At 49.9% G+C, this 27,347-nt stretch overlaps 2 protein-coding genes across 8 annotated transcripts in view; one reads left to right on the forward strand and one right to left on the reverse strand.

Moving 5' to 3' along the window:
* Nucleotides 1-3,802: 3,802 nt before the first annotated feature.
* Nucleotides 3,803-7,193, reverse strand: CBLN1 (cerebellin 1 precursor). Of its 2 annotated transcripts, XR_013992158.1 has the most exons (4): nt 6,920-7,193; nt 6,663-6,782; nt 4,272-5,401; nt 3,805-4,206 (listed from the first exon to the last, which is right to left on the reverse strand). XR_013992158.1 is itself a non-coding variant. In XM_081031829.1 (3 exons), exons 1-3 carry the CDS (start codon nt 7,181-7,183, stop codon nt 5,204-5,206), a joined length of 582 nt encoding a protein of 193 aa, XP_080887955.1. In that variant the 5' UTR covers nt 7,184-7,193; the 3' UTR covers nt 3,803-5,203. The 2 variants fall into 2 exon arrangements, 1 of the variants encoding a protein (XP_080887955.1); XM_081031829.1 differs by having other exon boundaries at nt 3,803-5,401.
* A 553-nt stretch (nt 7,194-7,746) lies between these two features.
* Nucleotides 7,747-27,347, forward strand: part of LOC308489605 (uncharacterized protein C16orf78) — a 71,099-nt gene continuing 51,498 nt past the window's right edge. For 3 of the 6 annotated variants that reach the window (XM_081030946.1, XM_081030949.1, XM_081030945.1), the window contains exon 1: nt 7,747-7,908. The gene's annotated coding sequence lies outside the window, so the exon portion shown is untranslated. The remainder of the gene's footprint in view (nt 7,909-27,347) is intronic. The other 3 variants (XM_081030944.1, XM_081030948.1, XM_081030947.1) reach the window with 2 other exon arrangements.

Raw genomic sequence — 27,347 nt, forward strand, 5'->3', positions numbered from 1 at the left:
AACAGGGGTGGGGCAGCATGCAGACATGCTGACAGAATATTCATCTATAGTGGTTCACAGAAATAGACGAGCAACAGAAATGGAGCCAAGAGATACAGGGTGAAATCTCCTGTCCTCCCGACTGACTCATGGGGGAGAGGAGATGAGTGTGCAGGAAGACCACGGGATCCTTTCCCTAACTCCACCATTCACTTACTCTGTGCCCCTCCCCCTCTCTGCTTTCAGTTTTCCCGTGTCTGTCCCATGTCCCCTTGTGTCCTGCTTCTGTGATAGTGCAATGCCCCAGGTGTCCATTGTTCCTTATTGTTGCTACCATTTATTCAGCACCTACAATATGTCAGGTAATGCTGAGTGTTTTCTATACCTCTCCTCATAGTCTTCACATCCACCCTGTCGTGAAGGCATTGTTGTCCCCATTTGAGATATGAGCAAACTGAGGCTCTGAGAGAGTGTGTGTGTCTTCGATGAGGAACCTTGTGCCAAGATCCCAGGAGACCTGGGAAATCGCCCCTGGGGAATCTCTGCTCCCCGGTTAATTGGCCCAAAGGCAGGTAAACCTTGCTTTGCCTCCTGGCTTGACTTTCCAGTTGGAGGGCACCGCTGCCCTCGCCTAGAATAGGTGAAAGTTTTCGCTCTTTTGTTTGAAAGCCAGTAGGGGTGACAAGGCCAGGGCCAGCATGTGCTGGCAGGTGAGCGGCTGAATGGGGAGACCGGAAGTCTTAGACTCACTGACTCTATTCTCTGAAAAGTAAGGCCACCTGGAGGAAACCCTACACCTCAATAGCCCACCCGTGCATTTGGGAATTGAAAATAAGGTCAGGCCGGGGGAGACAGTGTCCTCAAGTGGCACATCAGGCCAGAGGCGGAGTGGAGGGCACGCGTCCGCACCTTCTGGTCCTTCAACCCTCCTTTGGGGCCGCGGGGGCCCCAGGCCCCCGCCCAGCACTCGCGGAACGTCCTGCCACTTCGCTCCGCCCCGCACTGTCCCCCATCACTACCCCACTAAGGCAACAATTGAGTGGGGTGAGGCTCCCTCTCCGTCTGGATAATTATAGCCGGTCCTCCCGGGCTGTCAGCATTAGCGCTCCAGCGCAGCTCGGAGAGCGCGCTCCCAGCTCAAACCGCCGAAGACGCTGCGGGCGCGGGAGCCCACGAATTAGGGGGCGGGCACCGGGCCGACGCTGCTGGGCAGACAGCACAGACGACAGCGACCCGGCTCCTCGCCAAGGATCCAAGCTCTGGCCGGGTGATGCCCAGAAGCGCAAGGCGCAGCCGGGAAAACCGGGGCCTGGAAGTCGGGTCTGGGCTCCTTGGGTCCTGCGAACGTCGCTGACTCCCCCCGCAACTCCCACCCCCATAAGACCCCTAACACAGGCTCTGCCCTCCGAGAACTGGGGAGAGGAGGCAGTGTGGTGGGGGACCAACCAGGTAGGGGTCACCACTCTGTCTGCAGTGAGGAAGGCTTCCCGGAGGAGGTGGTGACATTTTCTACGGAGGCAGATGAGGAAGTAACCAAAGTGACCTAAGCAGGGAGGAGCCTTTGAGACTGCGGGGAGGCTGAATGGGGGGTGGGGGGTTCTGGAAACCCTACAGGCTTTATTCTAGTCCGGTTTGAGATGGAAGCAGGACGCAGGGCCCCAGAGGGCCCCAGGCTAGAAGGGCCTAGAGGGTTCTGAGCATTCAAGGAAGCCACTGTGAGGTGTAGGTTTAGAGTGCGCCCCTCCCCCCAGCCTCTGGTGGTGGTGGTGGTGGTGGTGGTGGTGGTGTGTGTGTGTGGGGGGGGGGGGCGGTGCTAGGGAGCCACTGGCCCTTTTTTCTCTCTCCCTCTCAATCTCCAACACACAAGTTGGAGTGTCTGATTCCCTCCCAGCTGGAGCACAATTTTCAGATGAGGGCTAACTCACCTGCCTCTGGCAGGGGAAAAAAATCACTGCCATCTTTGCTTCACCTGAGGGAGGTGGCCTAACTGCCAAGGGTCAGGCCCCAGAGAGGCCACCAAACTCCAGGTCCCTGGGGAGGGCTGTCCACAGCCCCACCAAGGCTAATGAAAGGCTCAGTCAGGCCTGAGGGTGAGGGAAGTTTGGGGGTGGAGAATCCCACATTTCCCCAGAGGTTTCTGGGACAGGAATGCCTACTTAGCATTCCTGAGCACTTGCTGCAAGTGTGGGCCGCCACTGCCCCATGGGACCCACTGCAGAGCTGGACACAGGCCCCACCCCACGTGTCTCCCTTCCTGACCAGAGCCAAACAAGGCCTGTGTGTGTGGGAGCTGGGGAGGCGGCAGCCTCTGAAACAGTACCTGTGCTGAATAGATAGGACTGCTTCCCAGACGAGGCAGCCTTTTAGTTGAACTGCTTAGATCCCCAGAAAGATTAGGATTTTGCAAAGGAGAGGACAGAAAGGGTACTTCAACTTGAAGCAAAGAGACAGTAGGTGCAGAGGTATGAAGACAGTAGAGGGAGATGGGTTCACAAATGGTGAGGAAAGGGATCAGCATGTGGAAGAAGTGGCCGTAACCAGATTGAGAAGGGTCTCCAATGCCAAGGTCAGATGTTTGGGAAGGGGCCAGCTGGGGCCACAACAGAATCAGAGCATATTTCCTCTCTCCCTCCCGCTTGGGGCCCATGTGCTCCCCTCTGTGTTCACCTTCCAGGCCTCAGAGCAGGGATTCAAAGTAAGCTTGAGAGTCTGGATGCTCAGGGTCCCCCCTTGGCCTCCAGTCCAGCGTCTGGCCTGGCGTCCAGGAGTCTGGGCAGCGCGGGTTGCAGCCAGGACTCACTAACACAGGCAGAAGAATTGGGGGCCCCTGGTCAGGGAACAGGGGACCGCTGGGACCTCAGAGCAGGAAGGAAGGACTCTTGGAGATGTTTAGCTCTCTGTCTTTGTACACATGGGCAAGCTGAGGACAGAGAGGGCACTTGCAAAGTCCCACAGCTGCACAGCCTGGCCGTCCCACAGCCTGGACAGCCACGCCGGTGGTCCCCTCTCAGGGGGAGGGGTGACCACGCCACCCACCTGTAGCCCAGTGAGCCTCCGAGTGCATCAGCCGCGGCTTCCTCGGGTGGCGGCGGCTCTCCCTCCTCGGAGAGCACCGGGGCCCCAGTCTCCAGGGCTGGCGGGCTGGCTCCGCGCGGTCAGAGCGGTTGGGTCGAGCTAAGCACATCCCTGCTGAGGCTCCAGCTCTCCCTACCTCTTCCTCCCAACCGAAGAATGCGGAGAAAATAGTTTTAAAAGTGTCCCTTTTTAAAAAGTTTTTTTTTAAAGTCGTTTGGGGATCCTAATCCACCTCGCCGCCACCACCACACACCCCTCCCACGCCCCCACCCCGCTTCCCTGGGGACTGACTAGTGGGGGGACGGCGAGGCAGGAAGAGACAAAGCACTTGGGTCCACTGCTCATTCCGGAAAGCCCCACCGCTCCTGGTCGGGATCCGGGGCCTCTGCGGGGCGGGGCGCGCCCACTGGAGACGCGGCGGCCGCGTGGCGTGCGGAGGAAGACCAGAGCCCGAGTTTCTACGAAGGCCGCTTGCTCCGGAATCTCTCAATCAGAGGAGCCGCAGGAATAACTCGCGATACGTTGCTTATTATGCTATTATATTCCTCCCTTCTCCCCCCCCCCCCCTACGCCCAGGAACTAATTAAATTCGTCCCTGAATCTCGGGCCAGGAAAGAGCCTCTAAAACGGACCTGAGCCAGAGGGGGGCCTATCCGGGCGGGGGCTCCTGCCCGAGGCCCTGGCCACCCACCCGCTGGGCAGCGCCCTACCTCTCCTCTGCCGAAGCGACTGGGTCAGAAGTCCAGGCTTAAAACGAAGTCGTTTATTTCAATTTTGTTTTCACATTGTGTTCCGATACAATCAAACCTCCTGGACGAGCCTCTCGATTAGAAGTCCTGCGATGAGCGCAATCACAGGTGCTGGGCGCCCGGGCGGTACGGCGAGCGGAGCCGGGACGCAGCGCGGTGGTCACAAACACGCTGCTTCGGCAACTGGACAGCGAACGGCGGGAGAAACCCGGGGGCAGAGGCGTGGGGAGCGCTCCTCCGGGGCAGGCCGGAGCCAGCTCCTCTGGTTGGGATCATTCCTGATGCACGTGGACTTCGAAAAACCCCACCTGCGCTTCCAGGCCGGCAGCCCGCCTGGCCTCGCAAGATTTCGGCCAAATTCCCTGCGTTTGCGCCAGAGCAGGGAACGCAGGCGAGTGCGGGGCTGGCCCCAGGCCTGGCGCAGGAAGGGGCGCCCGCCAGCCCTGCGCCCCGGCCTCGCGGCGGGGCTCGCACGCTAACCAGTCGCCCACACTCCGAAACTCGCCCTTCCCCACCCCGCCCCCAAACCTTGCAGCTGGGGAGTTTAGAAAGCTGTTTCAGAAAAATAAAATTCCCACTTCAACTTTATTGGATTAAAGCAAAATTAAATCTTGGCTATTCACACGTATGTTACAGAGGACGAGGAGTCGCCCGGAAGAACCTCCTGGTGGTTCGTGGAGCCACAGAACACGAGGGCATCGACAAGCATGAGAACATCAAGCAGCCTGAGATTTCACGATCACTCCGAATAGGACATAGAAATACGGAAATACAGCCAGTTTCCACTGGGAAGAGTTCTTCGTGTACAAATGATATATATTTATATATATGTGTTTAAACCAGTCACCACTAAGGTGAGTCCGTTCTCTGCTAGCAAGCAGCCGAGGAAACAAAGTATCTTCAGCTAATTAACTCTCGAGCGGTGTTTTAAGAAGAGCAACACTTGCCAAATTAAAACTACCTCCCCCATCCACACACACAAAAAATCTTACCCCCTCAACTAAAAAGGGGGAGGGGCATATTAGATTTCAGCAGGGGACCGCGGAGGAAGATATTTCACATTATACAGTGAAATACAAAGTTTCTTTTCTATAAATCGTAGGGAACATGAACGTGGGGGAAGAAACAATGGCAAGACAGTCTTCATTACTGCAACTGAAATGGGGGAGGTGAGTTTATTTTTGGAAATGGGAGTGCGCAGAGCTAAGTGGAATTTACTTCTCTTAATGAGTAAACGGACAAATTGTCCGACCGCCCGCGCACACCTTTCACGGGATACAGCTGGGGAACATGTGGGAAGTTTCAAGTCGTGCCGCTTTCTCCTCCTCTACATTTCAGCCTCTTTCTAATTCCCCCTCCTGCCTTCGCCCTCTCCCTGCCTCCATTCGGCGCTGAGCCAGTCAGAGGGGAAACACAAGGAATCCAGAGAAGGTCGAGTACTTCCAGCCGCCCATCAAGTTCCCCCGCTCCAGCTTGAGGTATGCACGGTCGCCTTTCTCCATCTGGATTAGGACTCCATTGCTGGCGGCCTCCCGGGTCACGTCCTGGTCACCAGCGAAGGCTGAAATCACCGGCCACCCGTTTAACATGAGACTCACCTGAGAGACAGAAAGGCCCGCTTCAGAGTCGCAACCTAGGCGGGAATGGAGACGCGAACCTTGGCTAAAGGCTGTAAAGGCCTGGAAGCACGGGGGTGTGGGGAGCGGGATGAAAAGGGGCTTTGCAGATTACTGCTGAGGGTGCAATGGAGGTGAAAGACCCCCATTGGATAAGGCCCATCTGGATAAGAGGAAAGGTCTACCCCCCAAACGGGAGTCACTTTCATTCCTTGAGCGCCCAGCGAATCCCAATTACGCTTTTATCCAGTTTAATAAATCAGTAGATGGCTCAAACACCCCGAGACCTTAGGCCTCTCCGCCACCTCCCCCAAGGCTCAAATTGAAACTAAAGCAACTCCACTCTTGGAGCTTCTGGGAAAACAAAAACCCTGGCTCCTCTTGGTCCCAGCTGGCTGGACACAGTGGAGAAGCCGGACAAGGCTTTCGGCTGATGAGAAATCTCATGCAGAGCTGCACTCTGTGCTTCAGCCCCAAACCTCGGCTCAATTCCCGTCCAGCTCCAGCCGCTCCAGCCACCGCCCGGTTTGGCCCTTGCGGTGGCCTGGCAGCCAAAGGCCTGGCGCCCTCTCCCCAGTCGCGAGTTCCGCCTGCTGTCTCAGCGCAAAGGAAGCCTAGACACCTTTGGGAACCTGGGGAGCCGCCGCGTGCGGTTGGAACAAGGCTGGAGCAGGAGGGAGTGGCACTACGCCCCCTCCCTTCTTCACCCTTCACCAGCTCGGGCTCGGCGCTGCGAGTTCAAAAACCCAGAGTCGGTCTGCAAAGGGACGCCTGCAAAGGGACGCCGGGGGGCCACCTGAGCGCCGTGCTGAAGGCAAGCTGTGTACACAGGCGTCTCACGCGCTTGGGAGCGGGGACTAGGGGTCGGGGACACTGTCCGTGGTGCTGAAGCCGGGGATCAGGGAAATATCCCGAAGCGAGAACTGTCTGTCATGCTAACAGCAACCTCTACGGGAAGTCCCTGGGGTCCCATAGGAAAGCGGGACAGCCTCTCCGGAGGGGTCCAGAAGGCGGAGAAGGGAAACTGCGTTTGGGGAGGGGGCTAGGTTCCGAGAGCTGGCGACAGGGGAAGCAAGGGACAGCCCGAGCCACAGAATCGTGGGGCCCTGCCACTCGTCCTTGCAAGCAGCAGCCCCGGGCACATGCAGCTGCCCCTTCTACCTCCCATCCCCGTACGGCCGCTCACTCCCGCGGCGAGTGGCCGCCGACCGGGCCGTGGCCTGGCCCCGAAGCGGCAGCTGACCTGGATGGTCTGTCTGTTGTAGACTTTTACCACGTGGAAGTTAAAACTGTAGATCCCTTTGCGCGGGGCGATGAAAGTGCTGCGTTCTGAGTCGAAGTTGTTCCCGACGTTCACTAGTACCTACAAGACGGGAGCGAAGGGGAGGAGGCAGGAGTCAGCCCCGCACTCTGGCCCCGCGCCTCCGCAGAGACCTTGAGAGGACCCGGCGTCTACCTGCCCCCGGTCCCCCCCCCATCCAATCTGCACGGAGCGCTCACCTGGTCGAAGTAGATGATCATGGTGCGATTACTCATCTCGGACGGCTCGTGGTTAGTGCTCCTGATGGCGGAGAAAGCCACCTTGGCGCTGCCGGAGCGCACAGAGATGCCCAGAGCCGTGCCCGTGGGATCGGACGTGGGGTTGGAGTCGCACACCACCAGGCACTTGCCCTCCAGCACGATGGGCTCCGTCTCGTTCTGCCCGCGGGCCGGGCCCGCCAGCCACGCCGCCCCGAGCAGCAGCAGCTCCACGACGCCCAGCATCGCGGCGCCGGCGCCCACCCCGCCCCCCACCCCGGGGGCTGCCTGCGCCAGCCGCCCCCCCGCCCCAGCCCCGCTCCGAAGCCCCCTCCTCAGCTCCGTGCGCAGCTCCGCCAACGCCGCTCTGGACCCCACTGCTCTTCCTCGCACTCCCGGGCAAGCGTGCCCCCCGCGCGATGCTCCCGGAGCCCCGCCCGGGCCTCAGGGGTGCCGCGGCTGCCCAGCCGCACTTGGATGCATAGCCGCTGCCGCTCGGTCCCCGCTGCTTCCGCCGCCTCCTGCCCGCACCGGCCGCTGGCGCCGCCGCTGCCGCTCTGAATTATTGATGCAGCCGGAGCGGACGGAGAGCGCGCGCTGGGCACAAAGGCGCGGACCGCGGCCTGGCCCCGCCCCCGCCGCCTCCTGCCCGCCTCCCTCCACAGCCCCGCCCCCGCCCCGGCCGAGGCTCCGCCCCCCAGCCAATCGTGGCGCGCCGCGCTCCCCGCCCGGCCAATGGCGGCGCTGTCCGCGCGCGGCCACCTGACCCCGGGCGCCGTTGTTATTAGGCGCGGCCAGGCGGGCGGCGCGCGGCAGCAGGGTTGGGCTCTGGCCGGGAGTCGACTGAGGAAGCGAGAGCCGGGAGCGCGCGCGCGCGCCCGCGCCCGAACCGACCTCCGCGGCCGCTCGCTCTCTTCCACCGCCTTCTCCCACGGTCGTGTTCAGCCCCGTGCGCCCTCCTCGGCCCTCAGGTAGGGGGCGCGCGCGCCCGGGGGTGGGAGGAGAATCGCCGTGGGGGACGAGGCGCCCGCCTGTGGGCGCGCGGGGTGGGAGGCGAGCGCCCCCCAGCGGGCGCTTGCGCGAGGGGCAGCGGGCGCGCGGGTGAGCGTGGGCTTGCGGGCTGAGCCGCGGCCGGCGGCGGGGCGCGTGCGTGCGCGGCGGGGCGGGGCGGGGCGGGGCGGGGCGTGCCCGTGGCCGCGGGGGAGGTGCACGTGCCGCGGCCCGCGGCCGGCTGGGCGACTCCCGGAGGCCGGTGGCCGCGAGCGTGGAGCCGGGTCGGGCGGCCTCGTCCGCCTTGGAGGCGCCCGCGCTGCGGCCCGCGGAGTCGGGTCGCGCGTGCATTCATTTATTCGGTGGTTCACGCCTTCAGGCTCGACCACTGGCCGCGGCCGAAGTGCCAGGCGGCGGGCCGGGCGCGGGGGTGACGCGCTGAGCAGAAGCAGCTGGGGCTGCCTTCGTGCCCCTTCCTGTCCGTGTGCCGGGCAGTCACAGGGGCACCGGGGACGCTAGCTGGCGCGTTTACCGGATGCCGGGTTCTCTCTTTTGCGCTAAAGATGTGTACTTTGCGTGCTTACTTTTTATTTACTGTGCACCTTTATAGCGTGTTTTATCCACCTGTACCTGCACCTTATTGCCGTGCGTGTAGACACCAAATCTTGTGATAGTGGGCGATTTCCCAAGGGTAAGTTTGACCCCAAATGAATGTTCTTTTCTGGCATCGACTTAGAGCTTGACACACACACGTACAGAAAGTAAGACCACAGCTTTGCGCAGCGGGAGGAGAGAGGAGCTGCGGGGATGGGAGGAGGAGGGGCGCGTCCAGCCTGGGTGCGCGCAGGCGGAGTCCTTGGAGCCGGAGCCGGGCGGTTACCCAGGCGGAGGCAGGCGTGAGTGGACCTCTCAGTCAAGTCCAAAGCAAAAGTGCCAGCGCCCAAGCGGACGGGGGTCCGGGTGCTGCCCACCGCCCGGCACCTGGAGCTCTGGTCACGCCGGCCGGGCGACCTTGAGCCCGCGTGCTCGGCCGGGGCAGACGTGCGGCCGGCGGCTGCCAGGCGCCGCCGGGGATCTGGAGAGAAGTGGGGTGCGGAGTGACTGCAGCTCCTTTCTGCCTCCTGGCGTGCCTCTGGCGAGGTCTGCCGCCCCCTAGGTACCCCCCTCCTCCCCCTCCCCCCCAGCCAGGAAACCTGCCTCGGAATCGCCAACAGCCAGCCTTTCCTTTTCTCAAACCCCTTTGTTTCTTTGAGACTTTGATGGCTGCTTAAAGAATTATCTGGGGGGACCCCCATCTCGGACCCTGCCTTTCTTCGGAGGCCTGCTGTGGTCACTGGGTTAAGGCAGGAGAAAGGAGCTGGGGTGACTGGTAGGAATTTTACCCTAAATTAAAATGACACAAAAATATTTTTCAACTCATCTTTCTGAGACATCCCCAGAAAGCATTGCCAGCTGTGATTGCACCTAATGTGAGAGCATGAACGAATTTAACAGGTGAAAGCCGAATAATGACCCTGCACCCAGTGTAGCAGCCAAGACTGGCAGCTCTAACGTGGAGGGTACCTGGAGAAACACCTGTGTGGGACCAACAGCATGCTCTGGGTGCCCTGGCTCGACAGTCGCTCACTTCGCAGATATTCCCTGAGTGCTGCCCTGTCTGGGGAGAAGCCTGTTTTCTTGGAGCTCCCCAGCAGGCCTGAGATTAATTACCCAGAAGGAAATGGTCTCCGGCTCCTTCCTCTTCTCTTCCTGGGGAGGCTGTGGAGGGCAATGCCCAAGCCTGGACTGCCATCTGTATGCCAGTGATTCTTCATCTTGTATTTCCAGTCTCAGCCTCTCTGCAGCCCAGACCTGTGATTCTCACGGCCTTCTGGACCTTTTTGCTTATAGATCCAGCCTGCAGGCATGTTTAACTGGCCTATACTTCGTCTCCTTCCTTGCCTCCCAAACTCTGCCCCTTCCTTCTTTGTCTTTCTCAGTGGCAACAGCTGCAGCCACCTAGGGGGCTCCCACATCTAACTTGACTCTATCTCTGTGTGCTATTGTTTGAGCCAATCTTAGAGCGCCGCTGCCTGTTTGAGCTTCACCGTCTCTGACCTGGCCTCTTCCAAGAGCCTCCTCATTTATCATCCAGGGCTCATTGCAAGGCTTGCCTCCCGGCTCTGCTGTATGCTGTGTATGCTTTCATTTCGGGGGTGTCTAGTGAGTGCCCCGAGCTATGTAACCTCCGCTGTTCTCCCACGTAACCGAGACTTCCCTGGCCACTGTAGTTCAGATTGATCAGCCCCCGCATTCTTTATCCTTCTTCCACATAGTATGTGTTCAAAAACCAATGTGTTAATTTAATGTTAATATATATGTGCTTTCCTGAATTGTGAGGATTAAATGAGATTGTGTATATGAGGGGGGAAATCCATTAGAAACCTTAAAGGCAGCCGTGTTTATTCTTAGTGTTGTCATGTTGTTAGACTCGGGGTTCTTTTAGCTGTAGGTGAAAAACCAATTCAGACTGCCTTATAAAGGACTTTATTTGGCTGATGCAAAAAGGCTATGGGTAGGTCTTGCCAGTTAAAGTATGGCTGGACCCATCAGTCAAGGTTATCAGGATGTTTTCTGGTTTGGGCTCCATTTTCAGACAGGTTTTGGCTCCATTTTCAGACAGGTTTTTCCATAGGATAGCCCCTTAGTGGCTACTACCGTCTTACTCCTACTAGCAAGAAAAGAGCACTTTTTCTTCAATATTTGCAGCAAAAATCTCAGGGTGGTTCTTACAGAGGCACTTGCCCCTCTCTGAACATGGAGAATGGACTGAGGAAGCTAAGTAAGCTTAGATTCAGGCGTCTTCCTCTGGAAAGGAGTCAGGTGTTAGTCCAGGGTCCAAACTAGGGGAGTTCTCTAAAGGAAAATTAGAGAAGGGATGCTGGGCAGGCCGAAGCAACTCCTGTCTGCTTTAATCCCACTCAAAGGGGCACCCAGAAAGAATGTGGGGGTCGGGGGAACATGAAATCAGGCACTACTGACATGGACATTATTATACTTAAGGTAGAGCTTTGAAGTCGAAATACATTTTGTAAGTATAAATAGTTAAGTAATTGTAGTATTCTATTCTAAAGATTTCCTTACTTTGTAAAACAAAATATGAAAAGAAAAAAATTTTGGCATTTTGTTGGAATTGATTTCTTTCCGTTCATTTTTTAGGTTTCTAAAAAGGTGGAAACTTTAGTTTTTGTGGTGAGGTACCTAAAATTCCTCAGTATTCATCGATTAATGAAAACAAATGAAAATTTGAGAACATCTGAAAGATAAAAGGATTGTACTAGGTCATCTCTGAAATTTAAAAGACTTGTTTAACTTTCTAAGGCTTTTCAGGTGATGAAATATTGGTAAAGTATAATAAAACCATCTGTCTGAAGCTTTGAAAGCACTGTGTTACCGAGATGTAGGGAACTGCAAGATTGCAAATAATGAATTTATACTGTTGTTGTTATATCCTTTACCTGCTGTTTCCAATGCAGACTTATGTTTTGATAAAGGCGAAGGTTATTTATCCCCCCCTCACTGCATCCTGAATTTCCAACTACAGTGCATTTTGAAAAGTGAAGGTAGCTGTTATATTCATGGCAACCCTACCCACCCCATACCCCACACCCTGGAAAAAACCAACATCCTCTATTGTTGGAATGAGAGAACATTTTCGGGAAAAGGGGAATATTTTGTTCCAGGATATGAAACCAACCCATCTTTTTATTAAATCAATTGGATTCTGTAATGTTTGTACACATCAAACAGTATTTCATCTCTTTTAGTCTTGGTTCAAAGTCCCAGACAATTCCATTGCCTAGGATTTAATTCATTTGTCCATAAAGCAGAAGAGAAAGGCTATTTTTCTCTGAAGAGTGTTAAATTTAGGATTTCAAGGGTCCAATTCATCTCAAATTAATGTTTGAATCTAGACTGTAACATGTGGGAATGATTCTAAATTGTGCAAAGTATGCAATAATATTTTAACTTTCACTAAAATCTTGGTGTTCCTGGGTGTGGTTTTTTTTTTTTTTCTCCCTACTCAGATTCATTTAAGTGCAACATTTTTACTGTTCGAGTTTAAAAAGTACATTACAAAATTAACTTTGTAATTAGAAACTTTTATTAAACACAGGAAAATGAAGGGTTATACTTTTGAGTGAAGGCCTTCCACAAAATGTTGTGGTAAACATTTTAATTCTTAAAAAAAACATTGACCTCAAAAAAATGAAAGAAAGAATATATTCGGAATATCTTGAGCTCTTACGTTAATACCAAACTATGCATTTCCTTAGCCTCTGTTCAGAAGCAGAGACTGTTCATCTTCTAAATTGAGAGATGCTGGCAGTGTTTTGAAAATGATGCCTTGAATCGGCTGTGGTATGCGCTGGTAGAAACGTTTGTATGAAGCTGTTATTCACGTAGATGACATTCAGGTCAAAGAAAAAAACCATAACATCATGTGATCCTACAGAGCTGCTCTTGAGAGAAAAACCACACAGGTAACATCAAGCACAAGTTGGAATTTTTCCAAGAAGTAATTATCTGTGTGCGTTTGGGTGGCAAAGCATGGTTTGGCCAATTCAGCAAACATCTATGGAGGGCCTGCAGTGGGCAAGACGCTGTTTTAGGGCCTGTGGTCACTGCAGGATGAATCACAGGTACTCAGGACTTCGCTCAGCAGGAGTCTGAGATGCATACCAGCCCAGAGAACCTTCATTAACACTCTTCCAGTTCTGCTAAGAAGGCCTCTCAGTAGTGGCACTACTTAACTTCTTATGTGGTAGCTTTAATTATTCTCTGTATTTGTTTGCATTTGCCTTATAATCAGAAGATATGCAAAAATCACACGCACATATCAACTTAATAGATTGCAGGAGATTGAAACAGATATTTCCGCTCTGTACTTGAAGGGCATTTGACATTTATCAAAGATATGGTGCGTGGCGCCGTCCTCTGTGGGTGGTGGGATTAACATTTGGTGAAAGTTATCACCAACTTGAAGAGGGATTGTAGGGAAACCCCCTGGATCTGGCATTCAGTGACAATTGTTGAAAGGCTTCCCACAGTTCAGGGCACTCTCAGGATGGGGTCTCTGAGAAACGTCTGCTAACTGGAGGGGCGTTGTGCGACCAAGTGAATGAAAGGAAGAATTTAAGTAGAACTTGAAGGGGAAAAACCACAGAAGAGAAAAGCCTTTTGGTAAAAAAAAAAAAAAAAAAAAAAAAAAAATTTCTAAGCGGGGAAAAACCCCCAAGTGATATTTTCCGGTAGATGTGTTAGAAATTCGGTCAGAGGCACATGCTTGGTCTTGCCACCCTGCGTTAGGCCTCAGGGACCAACGGTTGGGGGTTGAGCTCCCTGTGCTCACACTGCCACCCAGGGGCCATTCTCTGCTGTCCTCACCCATCTTCTTGCCCCTGGATTCCTTCCCGCCAGCTTCTGGTTTGGGCCAATGGAAGGCACCAGGAGGGGATCAGAGAGAGGCAGGAGAGAGATGTTGGGGTACTTCTTCTCGCTCTCTCCCTGCTTCAGTGCAGCAGGTGGAAAGCAGTGATCCTGAGAAATCTCGAGGGGCTCCCTTTTCAGGCCTGGAGCTCCTGCCCAGGGCCCCTCCTCCTCTCCATCTCACTCCAGTAACACAGGGTCCTCTCTGTATCTTCCTCCTGAGGATGGGAGGTTGTCTCCGGGTTCTCAGCCAATGGGGATCCCTCTGACCCTGCCAGCGCCTCTGTGGGTTGGTTGTCCCTTCTTTTCAGTGTCTCCATTTGAACTTCTGAATTTATTTGTTTCCTCCTGGGCTCTCAGTGATACACCGTATCAGCACAAAATCTTGTTTCACTTTTTCTTCAGTGGAACCAGTTTGTTTAGTCATTGGGTGTATCATAGAAAAAAAATAACTATAAATTAAACCCTAATTTGTTATAAATTCAGATTAGCCACATGACATTGCCAAAGTAACATATTTCAAACAAAACTATTCATTGTTGGTTTTAAAAATTGATTACTGATCATGTAATTATGCTGTTTTCAGAATATTAAAGTGAAAATATTTTTAAAAATCATTTTTGAAAGTAGCAAGTGCTAAATCTCCAAGTAAATTATATTCTATATGCTTGCAGTACAAGGACATGTTAATATATTGAGAAAAATGCATTGTTTTTTGAACTCATAAAGCTACTTTGAGTTTTTAAAATATGAAAACTGTACCAAAATGTGTTTTTATTATTGGAAAAGTATGGCAATTACTGCTCTTCAATTTTTTAAGCTTGCAGACTTTTATCTATGCATGTTCTTAACACATAAGGATTTTATTGTTATTCAATAAAACAGATAATGTTTCAGATTTTAAGCTCACAGATTGAGAGCAAGCCACAAGTATCTCAGTACATAGGTGTTCGTGATGGAATCCTTTTGGTCACTCACTCAATTTACCTCTTTCCCACCCACTGCCCAGTATTGTTTGAAGTCCTTACCAAAACAGGATTAAAGGCTAGTTAGGAAACATAAAGCAACTAGAAAGTAACCTTTGACAAGTAGGCTATCCACAAGCAGCCACGAAAGTCGGGATCAATTCAACGAAAATAGCTTTTCCTTCCCAGTGTTTGTTGGTCTGGAAGAACAGGCTGGTTGAATTCCTATTTCCTCCGGTTGTTGTGGTAACATACTGCATACTGTAACCATTTTAAGTAATTATAGATACATTTATGGAAATTTATCTGTGGTTTTGCCAGTATATTATAAAATTCCATGAATACTTCCCGTCTTCACTTACTGTGTAATTGGTCCCAATATTTAATGCAACACTAGATGATAGGGTATTTTTTTAGTGAGACTTCTGTGGCCTTTTTAGATACAGATCAGAATGTTGGATCTTTAACCTGGTGTGTCTTGAACCTTAAATGCTGGACTGTCTTAAACCTTAATTGTTGAACCCTAGTTCTTATCAACTGCCTACACTTGACGAGGAAGGCTCAGGGAGAGGAAGTCCTCCTGAGACTGCCGTGCAGCGCAGCGGTTCTCATCAGCCTGAACTTGGCCCGTGCCATCCAGACCGTGCTGAGCGTAGCTGCTCTTCTCCTCCCAGCGTGCCCAGGTGGTAGGAGCATCAGAATTAGAACCCCAGGTGCAACCGTCCCGTGCTGGCTCCAGGCCCACCTTGAGGGTGACCGGGTACTCACCTGGCTCTTTGCCGGTGCTTTTCCTCCTCTCACGGCACAAAACTTCAGGCAGTCATGTCTTTGATGTTGGCAGACCTATTCCCTTAAAAGTCTTCAGGCTCAAATTTCAAAGACTATTTATGTCCCTCTATAACAAGGTCCGCACCACTGGTAATTTCACAAACATGCCATGCACTCCTTTTCCTATATTGATTTACACATTCAACTAATGTGTACTGACTCCCTACTATGTGACAGGTATTTGCTGTGGAGACTGGGGATACATCAGTGAAAAAAAATGACCAAACTTCCTGCCCTCAGTGGAAGATAATGTGGAAGAGATTTGATTTTGTGGCTACCATGTTCTTCTCATTATGAATTTTACCACGGAAATATTACCAACTGATGGGTCCACACAATTATGAAAGCCAGACTTTTTCCTGCCGTAACAGCCTTAAAAGGAGACCTCACAACTCAGGAGTTGGCTTTTTTTTTTTTTTTAATGACACAAAACATTATTTTTTCATTTCTATCTTGGGATATCATCAGAAAAATCAGCATTATAAATTTTATGTTGTCATTTCTATTTTTAAATTTAAGTGACTTCCAGGGCTGTGAATCTGGCTACCTGTAAATGGAAGGTTCAGGTGATTATTCTGTCCTTTTGACACATTTTATCTGTTGAGAGTGGTTTGCTGGGTTTTAGTCTGAGACATTTTAAAAATAAGTTTTAACGTGTCCCTTCAATATTCCTCATTTCAAAGGTATCTCATTTTAAAACACGCTGAGGGAAGCATTTGATATCTGTGCTTAAGATCAAAACTTGTGTGCGTAGAGATTGGTCTGCGCGCTCGCTTCCTATCCCTCCCTCCCGTGTGGATGCCCCTCTGTCCCCCTCACTAGGGGCTCACGAGGGTGTGTGCCTCCCCTCGGAGGGGACTCAGGCTTCCCACCCCCACCACGGCATGGACGCTCTGGATAGGTCTTCCCTCCCCAGTCAGCGTTCTCCTCCCTCGCCCCTTGGGGGACTGAGGAGGGGGGCTGTGACACTGCTGTGTCAGCATAACTGAGAACTTCCCATGTCTCTGACATCTTTATCAGTGAGTTTTTGTATTATGCTGGGACAGGAGTTCTTTAAATAGGATCTTCTCCCAGGGAAATTGCCCTCACTGCTGAGAGCACACCTTGCAGAGGTGCGTGAACAATGCAGGGAACATCCTCAGCGTTGACTGCAAGCTGAAGTTAGGGCTCTCTAGAACAGTCCAGCAATCTTCTAGCGGTTCCCAGTTTCGGGATCCTGAAAGCAGTGTGCCGCCATTACCCGTGGGGGACAAAGAGTGACCAGCTGAGCTCTGAAGAAGCAGCTGTTTACAAGGGCTCTCCTGTCTCCTAGAGAGACTCACTTGCTGATTCTGAACCACTTTTCATTAGAGCATATGTCTCACTGTGCAATGAAAGGGTGTTTATATCCTGGTCACTTGGCAAAAAACCTGCCATTGCCTCTTCAGAGGGGCCCACTGTGAGCTTGAAGCATGGAGCTGGCGAGTGGATGGGCTTTGGGAAGCTGAAGAAATGACCCCACTGCACACTCAGACAGTGAATGTTTCCTTTTGTTCCTCAGGGTCTTGTTACCAGATGGACCTACATTTTTGTAGCTAGAAGATAAATCGAGGCCTAATACGTTTTCCAAATGAGAACGCTTGTTTCTGTTCAATGAGATGAGAAAAATTGGAGGCTCTTCCTAATGTTTCCATTGTCCACTGAATTATTTCAACTGAGACATATTTCCCCATGTATCTGAGACAATTTCCAAATGGTTGCCTTTTAAGAGTCACTTTGTTCAATTGCAAGAAAGCACAATGCAAAGTTATTAGCTGCATGTTCAGAAATTTTAAAATTCCTGTAAATTGTATTTATAAGGATAACTGGTACAGTATATGTCCTCATATTGATTATTGATTTTGGTTAGGATTATGCTTTTTAACCTTCTTTATGGTTTTGGGGTTTCCCCACTCCCAAACTTCAATAAATGTATTTTAATACACTTTTCTTGAATGCCTAAACGAGAATTTCCTTTCAACAGTATTAAAATCCATATAACATCCATTGTTACCACCAAGGCCTTTCCCCTCTTCCTTCACCTTGTAAGCCACACGTGAGAATGCTCACAGAAGTTCCTCTCAGACAGTCTGTGATGTGCATTCATCAGTAAATCATCCGTAATTAGAAGCAGAAAGCTTTTCTTCTCTACATAATACAGCCATTTCAAAAGTAGTTCTCTTTTGTGAATGACATCTTAGAAACTGGGATAACCTTTATTATGTGTGTTGCTCTAATCAAAGCATTATTTCGTGGGGTGGGCTCAAGGTTACATGTTTAAGAAAAGCATCAGGTTAATCCCATTAGGGAAATCATCTTGTTCCTAAACCTTTAAGCATTGAAAAAGACCAGGAGGAGCCTATACAGGTGTGTATAGTTGGATAGAATGTAGTAGTGTCTTTGACAATTGGCAATACAAAATAGCCTGATTTGCAGAGTCCTGTCAGCTTAAAAACCAATATGCCTTCACAGACAGATACCTGCTGACCTCAACACGAGGCTCTCAGGTGGTTATTGCATCTAAGTTTTGGATGTAAAAATAGTTTGGTAGAGGTGAGTTGATTAGGTGGAATTATTTTCTGTCTCCCCACCCCCCGCCCTAGTGTAAAAACTTGTCCCCCTTGTCCCGTAACGTCGCCCCTCCCCAAACGCCCTCCTGTTGAATCCAGAGTTGGGGATGTAGTGTTTCCAGTTAGGAGTTAGGTCTAACGAACTTTAAATATGAAATCTGTTTTTCCCGGTGAGCAATGAGGTTTAGTTTTTAAATTTTCAAATGTGATAAACCTCTCTCCCTTTTTTCTTCTTTTCCTCTTTTGTCCTGAAGTGGTGTTCTGTATGTATTACTGCTAGAAACGGGTGATTGCCACTCATGTTTCGTGTTTCCATACCTTTTAATCCTTTCTTACAGCTGTTCACATGGCAACAATTATATTCCCATTTTTTAAAAAATTGTTACAAAGATGCACAAAGAGGAAAGCAAAAGAATAAGCTACCAGCAATTATATAAGTGATACTTTTGTGATCTGCCGTTTTGGGAAATGAAGGGTAATGCGATTCTGATACTTTACTACTTTTTAACATCTAGGCTTTAACCTTTTACGAGTGAAGGTAAAATTCACATGCCTTAAACCTGGTCACAACATAATGATAGGGTATTTGTTTTTCTAATTTCACACCGTCCACCGTTTTCTTACTATAGGAAAAATGCTTATTTTGTACCAGGATGGTGCCTAGATGAGTGTAATTTACCAACATGTCCTGCTGAAAACTGGTATTAATAACATACTGAGTAGTGAACACACACTGCAAAGTGAGCTACTGGATTTAAATGTACAGACTGGACTCCCTGCTCTTCCCAGTTGGGGGTCTAACAGGGCCGATGACCCAATGAGTTTATTTGTAAATCATGATATTTCCTGGTCACCTTGAAGATTTAAGGCTCAACTATTTTTTAAATCTCATTTGTTTGAGATATTGTCGCGCAGGGCGGCCTGGTCCCGCTCCCCACATAAGTACACAGGATATGGTGAGGCCAAAAAGGAACACCCACGGAGACATAGGTGGGGGAGTCATACTACTGTAGTCTCACTGGAGGCAGGAGCCACACTGTCCGCAACCCTCACTGCTCCGCTTGCAGGCTCAGCCACCATCTTCTTGCTAGCCCCCATTTCCTGCTAGCGTAGCCACGGCAGTTATATTAGTGGCCAATGGCTCACTGGTTACAGCTGACGGCCAACTAGCCACAGCTGATGGCCATCCAATCACAGTTGATGGCCATTTACTACACAAGCCAGCACCTTTCCATGTGAGGCCGAGAGCCTGGAAACTGCACTTTGGGGCTCTGTCCCCACAGATATGCTGTGAGTGTGTCTTTCTCATCACTTAACAAGAAGGCCTTTATTCTCTTGCCCCTTTCTCACCCCACGCTTGGACTGCCAGTGATCTTTGTACGGCCGCAAGCTTCATGGCTTGACCCGTTTGTCACACCCCTCAGAGAGCTTCACCTTACAAATGCCAAGTTCATTCTCTAGATAGTTCTGAACAAGAGAGAATATGGCCTTCCCTCCCATGGTGTGTTCAGGTTAGTAATTTGGAAAGTGTCACGTGGTTATTGCATTACAAACATGGAAGTCCCTCAAAAATCATGTTTTGGGGTAGAAACACCAGACATCCAGACTTTTAAACTAATGAACTTACTACGTTTTAAAACTTAATGCGTTTGAGATGTGTAAGATTTTGCTTAAGGTATGTTTTTGTTTTGCTCTTGGTTCCCTCCCCCCAAAGTGCATCTGCCTTATTTTCACATGTGTTCAAACCTTGGCCTGAGGGGATAGGTAAGTGTGCTTAGCATAGGTAAGCACACTTGAACAAAAGTTAGTGTGGTCATGTTTGTGTATTTCGTTTATAATTTTCATACTTTTTTAGTTTATAATTCTTAATATTGATGTTACTATTAAATTACACTTAGGTTTGTTAACAAACTCTGTAAATTAGAAATGTACTCAGTCATTTATTTACAGAATGAAGAAGGGGGAGAAGAGAATGGTACCAGTTCCTTAGACCTGAGTGTTCAAATCGGAAGGATTTGGTCATGAAAAATACCTAAAATCAGGTCCTATCCTGTCCACTCAGGGTTTTTTCACCAAATAATCTTCCGTTTATTCTTTGAATTCTGTGCCACTAGGCCCAGTATTCTAGTAAGCCATGGTTTCAATATAAGTACTTTGAAAAAATGTTCTGTAGTCATTTGTTCCGTAGTCAACAAACCGAATTTAGCCTCTTTACAAAATACAAAGGAGACCTTACCAACCAGAAAAATCTAGAATCTGGCAATTCAAATACCATCCAAAGCAAATATTTAATCTAATAACGGGAACTAAATGTTAGGCCTCGTGGCAGCCCAGCATGCACTAAAGAAGTTTTAATAATAGGGTAAGCCCACTGTATCCAGAGCAAAGAGAAGCATTCCACGTTGACATTGCTAAATCATTAACCTTTCGTGCTCTGGCTTCAGCCCTCTCAAAGGGCTCAGGTCTGTTACAGCAAGCAAAGCGTTTATTTCCAATGCCCTAAACATCCATATAATATTCTGTATTTTACCAATTGCTTTTAATAGCTCACAGAGTAAGTACCAAGTAGAGTGCTAAATTCTCTACATGCATGGTTTCAGTTAGTCATTGGAATCAACTTAGAATTACTGTTTAAATCTCATTTTACAGATGAGAAAACCAAGGGCAAATGGATTGGGCCCTGCCAGCATGTATGCAGCTAGAATTCCAGCCCACAGAGTCAGACTCCTGGGCTGTGGGTCCTAACCGTCACGCCCCACGTCTCCTCATGCACAACCACATGGGCCTCGTACCGACTCGATGAGATATGCAGGGTGGATAGTACAACCCGTTTCACAGATGGCTAAACTAAGGTCCAGAAATGTCAGGTGACCTACCCGCAATGCAGTGGCACTGGACTTGAGCTCCAACCGTGTGGTTCACTTTCCTACGCCACCACCGCTGCTCAGATTTCTTCTGACACTAGCGAGGGGTGCTCTGCACATTTGTGTTTCTGGTTTGGAATTTAACACTCTGTCTCTGTCTTGATCCGTGACCCCTCTAAACTGCACCCACTGTAGCAGGGATGGCATAAACTACCTCTAAGCATGGCATCTCTGCATTCCCATTCCTCCCCAGAGCTGCAACAGGTAGAGCTGGCAAGATGTGAAAGAGGTGCTCCATCTTGGCTGCACGCCCTCCCCCTCCTCCGCCTGTTATTTGACAGGGACAGTCCTTCCCCTTTTAGTTCATTTGTGCCTTCATGTTCTTAAGCATCTCCCCACCATAAAAATAGAAGAGGAGCTGTGAGTCCTTTACATTTGAAGATGAATGTGCTCTCATGACTTAGTCTCGGCTGCTTGTGCCTAACTCTGTCTTGAGTGCAGAATGGAAGTCTCTGGACTTTCCTGGCGTCTCTCCTGAGAAGAATGAGCTGGGAGTTGGTCCATACATCAGAACCACCCGAGACCTATGGCCTAGAGACACTTGGTCCGCATCAGTGTTTCAGGTCAGTCATCTGGAACAGCTTTTTCTGAGCAGTGGGACTCGCAGGCCACACTCTGTCTCATTCCTTCTCTCTTCTTGAGCCAGGTGGACTCTCACCCTCCACTGCCTTCTAGCTTGTGAGGAATCCAGGGAACATTCTCCATCGTTCTAATGATCACATGTTCTTTCTTATTCCTAGGGCCCATGACATGGTGACCGACCTTCCCTCGGGAGCAGCACTGGCTTGTATCACAACTGTTCTGCTACCAGCAACTGGCTGGTACCCAGGGAACCTGGACATGACTGGTCATGTGTGTAGAGTGAGACGGCTCTTAGAGGTAGAAGGGAATGAATGCGTCAGACTTTCAGCCCCGTCACTCGGGCAGTGTCTTACTTTGGGTTCCTGCAGAAGCTGACCAGGAGATTAGGGTCCAGTGCAAGTGGTTTATTTGGGAGGCGAGTCCACCACGCCCTGGTGGGAGACTGGAGAAGTGAGGTGAGGGAAGGAAGCCTGTCAACGGGTGTGTTCATAAGTCCCTCACAGGTGGCAGCCCGCTGGGGAGCTCTGGGAGTCAGTGTCCAACACAGCCTCAGCATTATTGCTCTTTGGCCTGTGGGGTAAGAGACGAGGACTTCATTCCCACCTCCCTGCGCTGATTGATGGAAGCTTCTGGTAGGGTTGCTAATTTCCCTTCAAGTACAGTGTGCTCCTTTGGATTCTAGAGGCTTTCTTGAGTTTCTTAGTTTCAGAAAATCCTTCAGGCAGAGATGCAGCTCTTGGAGTTGGGAGTCGCTGGGGCCGTGGGCACCCGTCTGCTTCTGCTTCTGGTGTGTTAGGTGGTAGAGGGAGTGCAGACAGCCTTACCTGCTTGTCTTTGGCAAGGGTTTCTATATCTGTACGTGGAGGATTACATCATTCATATCATCAGAGAAGCCCATCACCACTGATGGGTATGTAGGTGTGGAGAATTGATAACTGAGAAGGGAACAAAATGCCAAGCAGTTATTTGGCTGACGCAGGTAAAGCCTCACAGGCAGTGACGTGGACTGTGGATTATTAACGTCTGATTACAGTGCTGTGAAATAATGATTAAGCACGTCATTACGTGTGTCAGATTAACTTTGTCAGAATCTATGGCAATATTCACTTTTATTCACATGCTCAGCCCTCATGATTTATTGCTTATATAGCATGATTCTGACTTAAAAAAAAAAAATCTCTGAGACACTGTTGGTTTGATGACGACCTCGCTTATCCAGGAGTCTTGTTATTCCATTCATTTGAAATTTTCGTATCACATGGTAATAGTGACCGGCTGCCTCTGGTGCGCCCCGTGGCAGAGCAGTTTCCCTTGGCTGAGAGGGTCACTTCCCTCTCGCTGTGAGTCCTCTCGCCACAGATCATTGATCAACTCAACCAGCTTTTACTTGACCCTGACCATGTGACATTTATGTGCCAGTTGGTATGAATTTAGATACGGATTAGAACCTGATTGTATCCTCACAGGGCTCATGATCTAGTAGAATCATGACTATATTATGGATGGATGGATGGATGGATGGATGGATAATTATGTATCTAAATTGTAGATGACTGTTCAAGAAGGGAGCGAAGGTGAATAAGGGACTTCCCACCTTCTGTTTCCCTAGGTGTGGGTCCCTGGATTTGGTTTCCGGAAAACATCTCTGAAGCTGCCATCATATTTTGTGCTTCCAGAAATGAGTGGCATTGTCAGACAGTACTCCCTGCATGGCCTTGGCTTTTAGTGCTGGCTGAGAATTTGAGAAATGAAAGCCATTCGGTGGTAAAACACAAGTGTAGCCGAGTGGACAGTGGTGGCGCCTGTTTAGAATCCAAGTCTAAAGGTGTCATCAGACCCCAGGCCCACACACTTAACAAAAAGCCAACTGGAAGAACTTTACTATTCACCACAAAGGCAAAATGCTATCAAGAATGAGGCGAGACGCCACAGGGGCAGAGCCAAATATGTTCTCGAGGCTTATAGGTTTACACAAACAGGATGTATTGGGAAGCCACGCTTACCACTGTCACCTCTCAGAATTGCACTTGGCAAGAGAAACCAGGGTCGGGAATGCAGTGGAGAAGGTCAACAGATGGGCCAGGGAGAGGGCTAATGTTGGTCCTGAGGCCCAGCGACCTCCCAGAGGTTCTGCGTGGGTCTGGCAGGGGACGAGAAAAGTGGTTCTAGGTCGCGTCTATACCCTGCGCTGAGAAAGAGGTTAGTGTGGAGAGAATTTAAACAGCTTGCTTTTAGCCTTCTTTATAATTTATAATTCTTCAGACTTGTGTTTTCCTAACCGCCAGCCTAGGAGCGTCCCAATGATGAAGCCGTTTAAAGGCCATGGCTTACCCACTGCAAGCCGAACAGCCCCGAATGGCAGGGAGATCAAATGACAGCGGCCAGGCCCACACAACTCCATCCTTTCTTTGTCTGGAGCAGTGATGGAGGCCAGGTCCCAGCACAGAAACGCGCATGTGTCAGTACAGCCTTAAGATACAAAAGGGTCTGGGCATGCCACTTTCTCCACACCAAACTACGCTGCTTGTTGAAGTCCCTAGATTAGGAAACTGCCCCTGACCCAGTCCTCCAAGCTAGAACCATCTTGGAATCCTCCTTTGCTCTCCACACCCAGCAGGACAGCAGCTCCGCACTTGGCGTCTCTTAATTTAGGTGTTTCTCAAGTCTCTTTCTTCCTGCTCAGTCCCATAGGCTTGCCTGTGGTCATAACCCTTGATGAGACCCAAGGGGTTCCTTGCTTTTATCCTTCCGCCTTTTCAACCCATCTTCCAGAGCCCACGGCAGTGGCTTCGGCTTGCCTAGAGAATGAGGTTCAGACAGTCTGGTCCTTCGCTCATGTTCTCGGCTTCACCTCCAGTGACCCTTTGCTTGGCTCCACTCCAGGCCCTCTGAGCTCACCTTCATCCTCTGCACATGGCAGACAATTTCACACCATCAGTCCTTACCTATACTTGTTCTTCTACCCTGCTCACTACCATTCTGGAACTTTCCAAAACCTTCTCAGGCTGAATTAATCACCGAATCTATACTCCAAAAGCTGAGGTTCCATTAAAATGTTTACCATGTTGATTATGGCTATTTATGTGTCAATCTTAGTTAGCTTTGTAACACCTAGTGCAGTAATTGAAACATGGATTTATTTTTAAATTAAATTGAGATGAGGATTTTAGGGTGCCAGAATCTTTGGGTCAAAAAAGATTTGGCTTGATTGTTATATCAGACAGAGTTCTTAATTTCAAGCAGTATAAACAACTCTGGCCATTAAAGCAGGAAAAGAATGAATTGATGGCTCACAGATTTTCTGGAATGCCCCTAGAGACAGATGTGGACTCCAGTGATGGGAGCAATCCATAAACTCTCAGCAGGGAGCCCCCCCGCTGGGTACGCGTGCTGACAGGTGCCCCGCCCCCGCCCCAAGCCTGACGCTACACTGAGCTGCTCCCTCTAGAAACTGATACAGTTCCAGTGCTGCTGCCACCCCAGGCAAAATGGAATCTCTGCAGTCACTGTCTGTCCCTTGTCGTGGCAAGAGTCAAACTCCATTGTATTGGTTGAGCCTGGATCCCATGTCTGAGCCCTTAGCTGCAAGGGAGGCTGAGAAAGGGAGCATGTGGCTTCCATGGGGTTGTTGCTCTCTGTCTCCCCTCCGTAGCCATGAGGTAGGGAAATCCCCAGACAAGAAAGTCAGTTCAGATGCGTGGGGGGGAGGGTATGTGTGTGTGCGTGAGAGAAAGAGAGTTTAAGGAAGGTGCAGAAAAAATGACAAATGTCTGTTAGGACTTTCTTGCTTTCAGGACACCAAGAACCTGTCCGGCTAGGTCTTATTTTCGGGGACACATGGTATTTAATGCAAGCATGAGAAATACTTGCTTCCACTGTGATACCAAACACCCTGAGTCTTCTACATGGGTGTTACGGATGTCTTACGAGGATTTTGGAAGCTGCTAATGGACGTCATCCTGTAGGAGGAACCCCCTGACCCGCCCTGACCCTTCTTTTCACTGGACTTCTACATCACTTGGTGTCAGTGTCTCTAATTACAGCCTCTGCTCTGATCCCAAGCGCTGTAAGTGGACTGGCTCTCAGGTGCTGGGCTCATCTTAGCAGATTCTAAGTTCCTGGAGGACAGGAAGTTTTTCTAAGTTGACACAACAGCTGTTCGACTGAGTTCCTTGATCCTTCTCGTCCGTCGCTCTCCTGCAAGATCCTACGCCTCTGTCTTTTCTTTGTTGTTGTTTTTTAAGGTGATGGGTTGTCATAGTGAAGTTTATCATGTTTTATTGAAATTTTTTTTTTTCAATTACAGGTGACATACAATCTTATATTAGTTTCAGATATATAGCGTAATGGTTAGACAATTATATAACTTACAAATGGATCACCCTGGTAAATCTAGTATCTATCTGACACTATGCACAGTTATTACAATCTTATTGACTATATTCCCTTTGCTGTACTTCACATCCTGATGACTATTTTGTAACTACCAATTTGTACTTCTTAATTCCTTCCCCTTTTTCACCCATCCTCCCAGCCTCCCTCAGATCTGGTGGCAACCATCAGTTTGTTCTCCGTATGTATGAGTTTATTTTATTTGTTTATTTTTTAATTATTTTTTTATTGGGGAATATTGGGGAACAGTGTCTTTTTCCAGGACCCATCAGTCATTGTCCTTCAATCTAGTTGTGGAGGGCGCAGCTCAGCTCCAAGTCCAGTCAGCGTTTTCAATCTTAGTGGCAGGGGGCACAGCCCATCATCCCAGGTGGGCACTGAACTGGCAACCTTGTTGAGAGCTCGTGCTCTAACCAACTGAGCCATCCGGCTACCCTGTATGAGTTTATTTTAGTTTTGTTTGTTCGTTTATTTTTTTTTCAGATTCCACATATAAGTGAAATCATATGGTATTTGCCTTTCTCAGTCTGACTTATTTCACTCAGCATAATACCCGCGAAGTCCATCCATGTTGTTGCAAATGGCAAGATTTCCTTCTTTTTATGGCTGAGTAATATTCCATTGTATGTGTGTACCACCTCTTCTTTATCCAGTCATCTATTGATAAGTTGGAGGTATCGTGATACCTGACCTCAAGCTGTATATACTACAAGGCAACAGTATGAAAACAGCATGGTGCCGGCATAAAAACAGACACTAAGATCAATGGAACAGAACAGCGAGTTCGGAAGTAAACCCACACCTGTATAGTCAGTTAATATATAACAAAGGAGGCAAGAATATACAATAGGGTAAAGATAATCTCTTCAATAAATGGCATTGGGAAAAGTAGACAGATAACATGCAAAAATTTAAACCTAGACCACTTTCATACACGATATACAAGAATAAACTCAAAATGAATTAAGACTTAAATGGAGAACCTGAAGCCACAAAGCTCCTCGAAGAAAGTGCAGGCAGTAGGAAGGTGGCAGTGGGATGGAAAGGCTCCCCACAGTGTGGTCCATCCTCAGCGCAGCAGCCATTGTGACCTTCGTAACGTAGTCAGGTCCTGTCACTGCACAGAACACTCAGAGGGGCCCATCACAGTCTCAGTGGAAGCTCAGTCCTTCCAGTGGCCAGCGGGGCTCTCCATCCACTCGCGCTGCCACAGCCTCCTCCTGACTCGTCTTCCTGAGCTCCCCTCCTGCCCTCGTCACCACTCCCACTGCTTCCACTCTGGCCTCTCGCTGTGTGCACGCGTCTGCCACCTCTGCCTGGCGTGCCCTTCCTTCTACTATGCAGTGCTCACTCTCTCACCTCCTTCAAGGAATTGCTCCCATGGCGCCTTCCCAGTCAGCCCTACCCTGCCCACCCCCTTTTAAAACTGCAACGGGATCCCTCTCCAGCTTCTGCATTTCCTGGAGCTCCTCCATTTTCTCCATAGTGCTTACTCCCTCTGGCATGCTATATAATTTACGTATTCAGCTTACTGCTTGTGCTCTCCACGAGAATGTAAGTTCTACAAGGGTAGGGATTCCTAGCTGTTCTGTTCACTGATATACCCACACTGTCTAGAACCGTGCCTGACACATAATAGGCACTCAGTAAGCGTTTGTTGAATGAATGAATG

This window comes from Rhinolophus hipposideros, assembly GCF_964194185.1.
Source record: "Rhinolophus hipposideros genome assembly, chromosome: 21".
In the NCBI taxonomy this organism is placed as follows: domain Eukaryota; kingdom Metazoa; phylum Chordata; class Mammalia; order Chiroptera; family Rhinolophidae; genus Rhinolophus; species Rhinolophus hipposideros.

What these genes read in the sequence shown, in the direction of transcription:
- CBLN1 (XM_081031829.1), bottom strand. Translation starts at nt 7,183, where the DNA reads ATGCTGGGCGTCGTGGAGCTGCTGCTGCTCGGGGCGGCGTGGCTGGCG. An exon ending in TGATCATCTACTTCGACCAG is followed by an intron (nt 6,783 to 6,919) that starts GTGAGCGCTCCG and finishes CCCGTCTTGTAG; the next exon opens with GTACTAGTGAACGTCGGGAA. An exon ending in ACAACAGACAGACCATCCAG is followed by an intron (nt 5,402 to 6,662) that starts GTCAGCTGCCGC and finishes TCTGTCTCTCAG; the next exon opens with GTGAGTCTCATGTTAAACGG.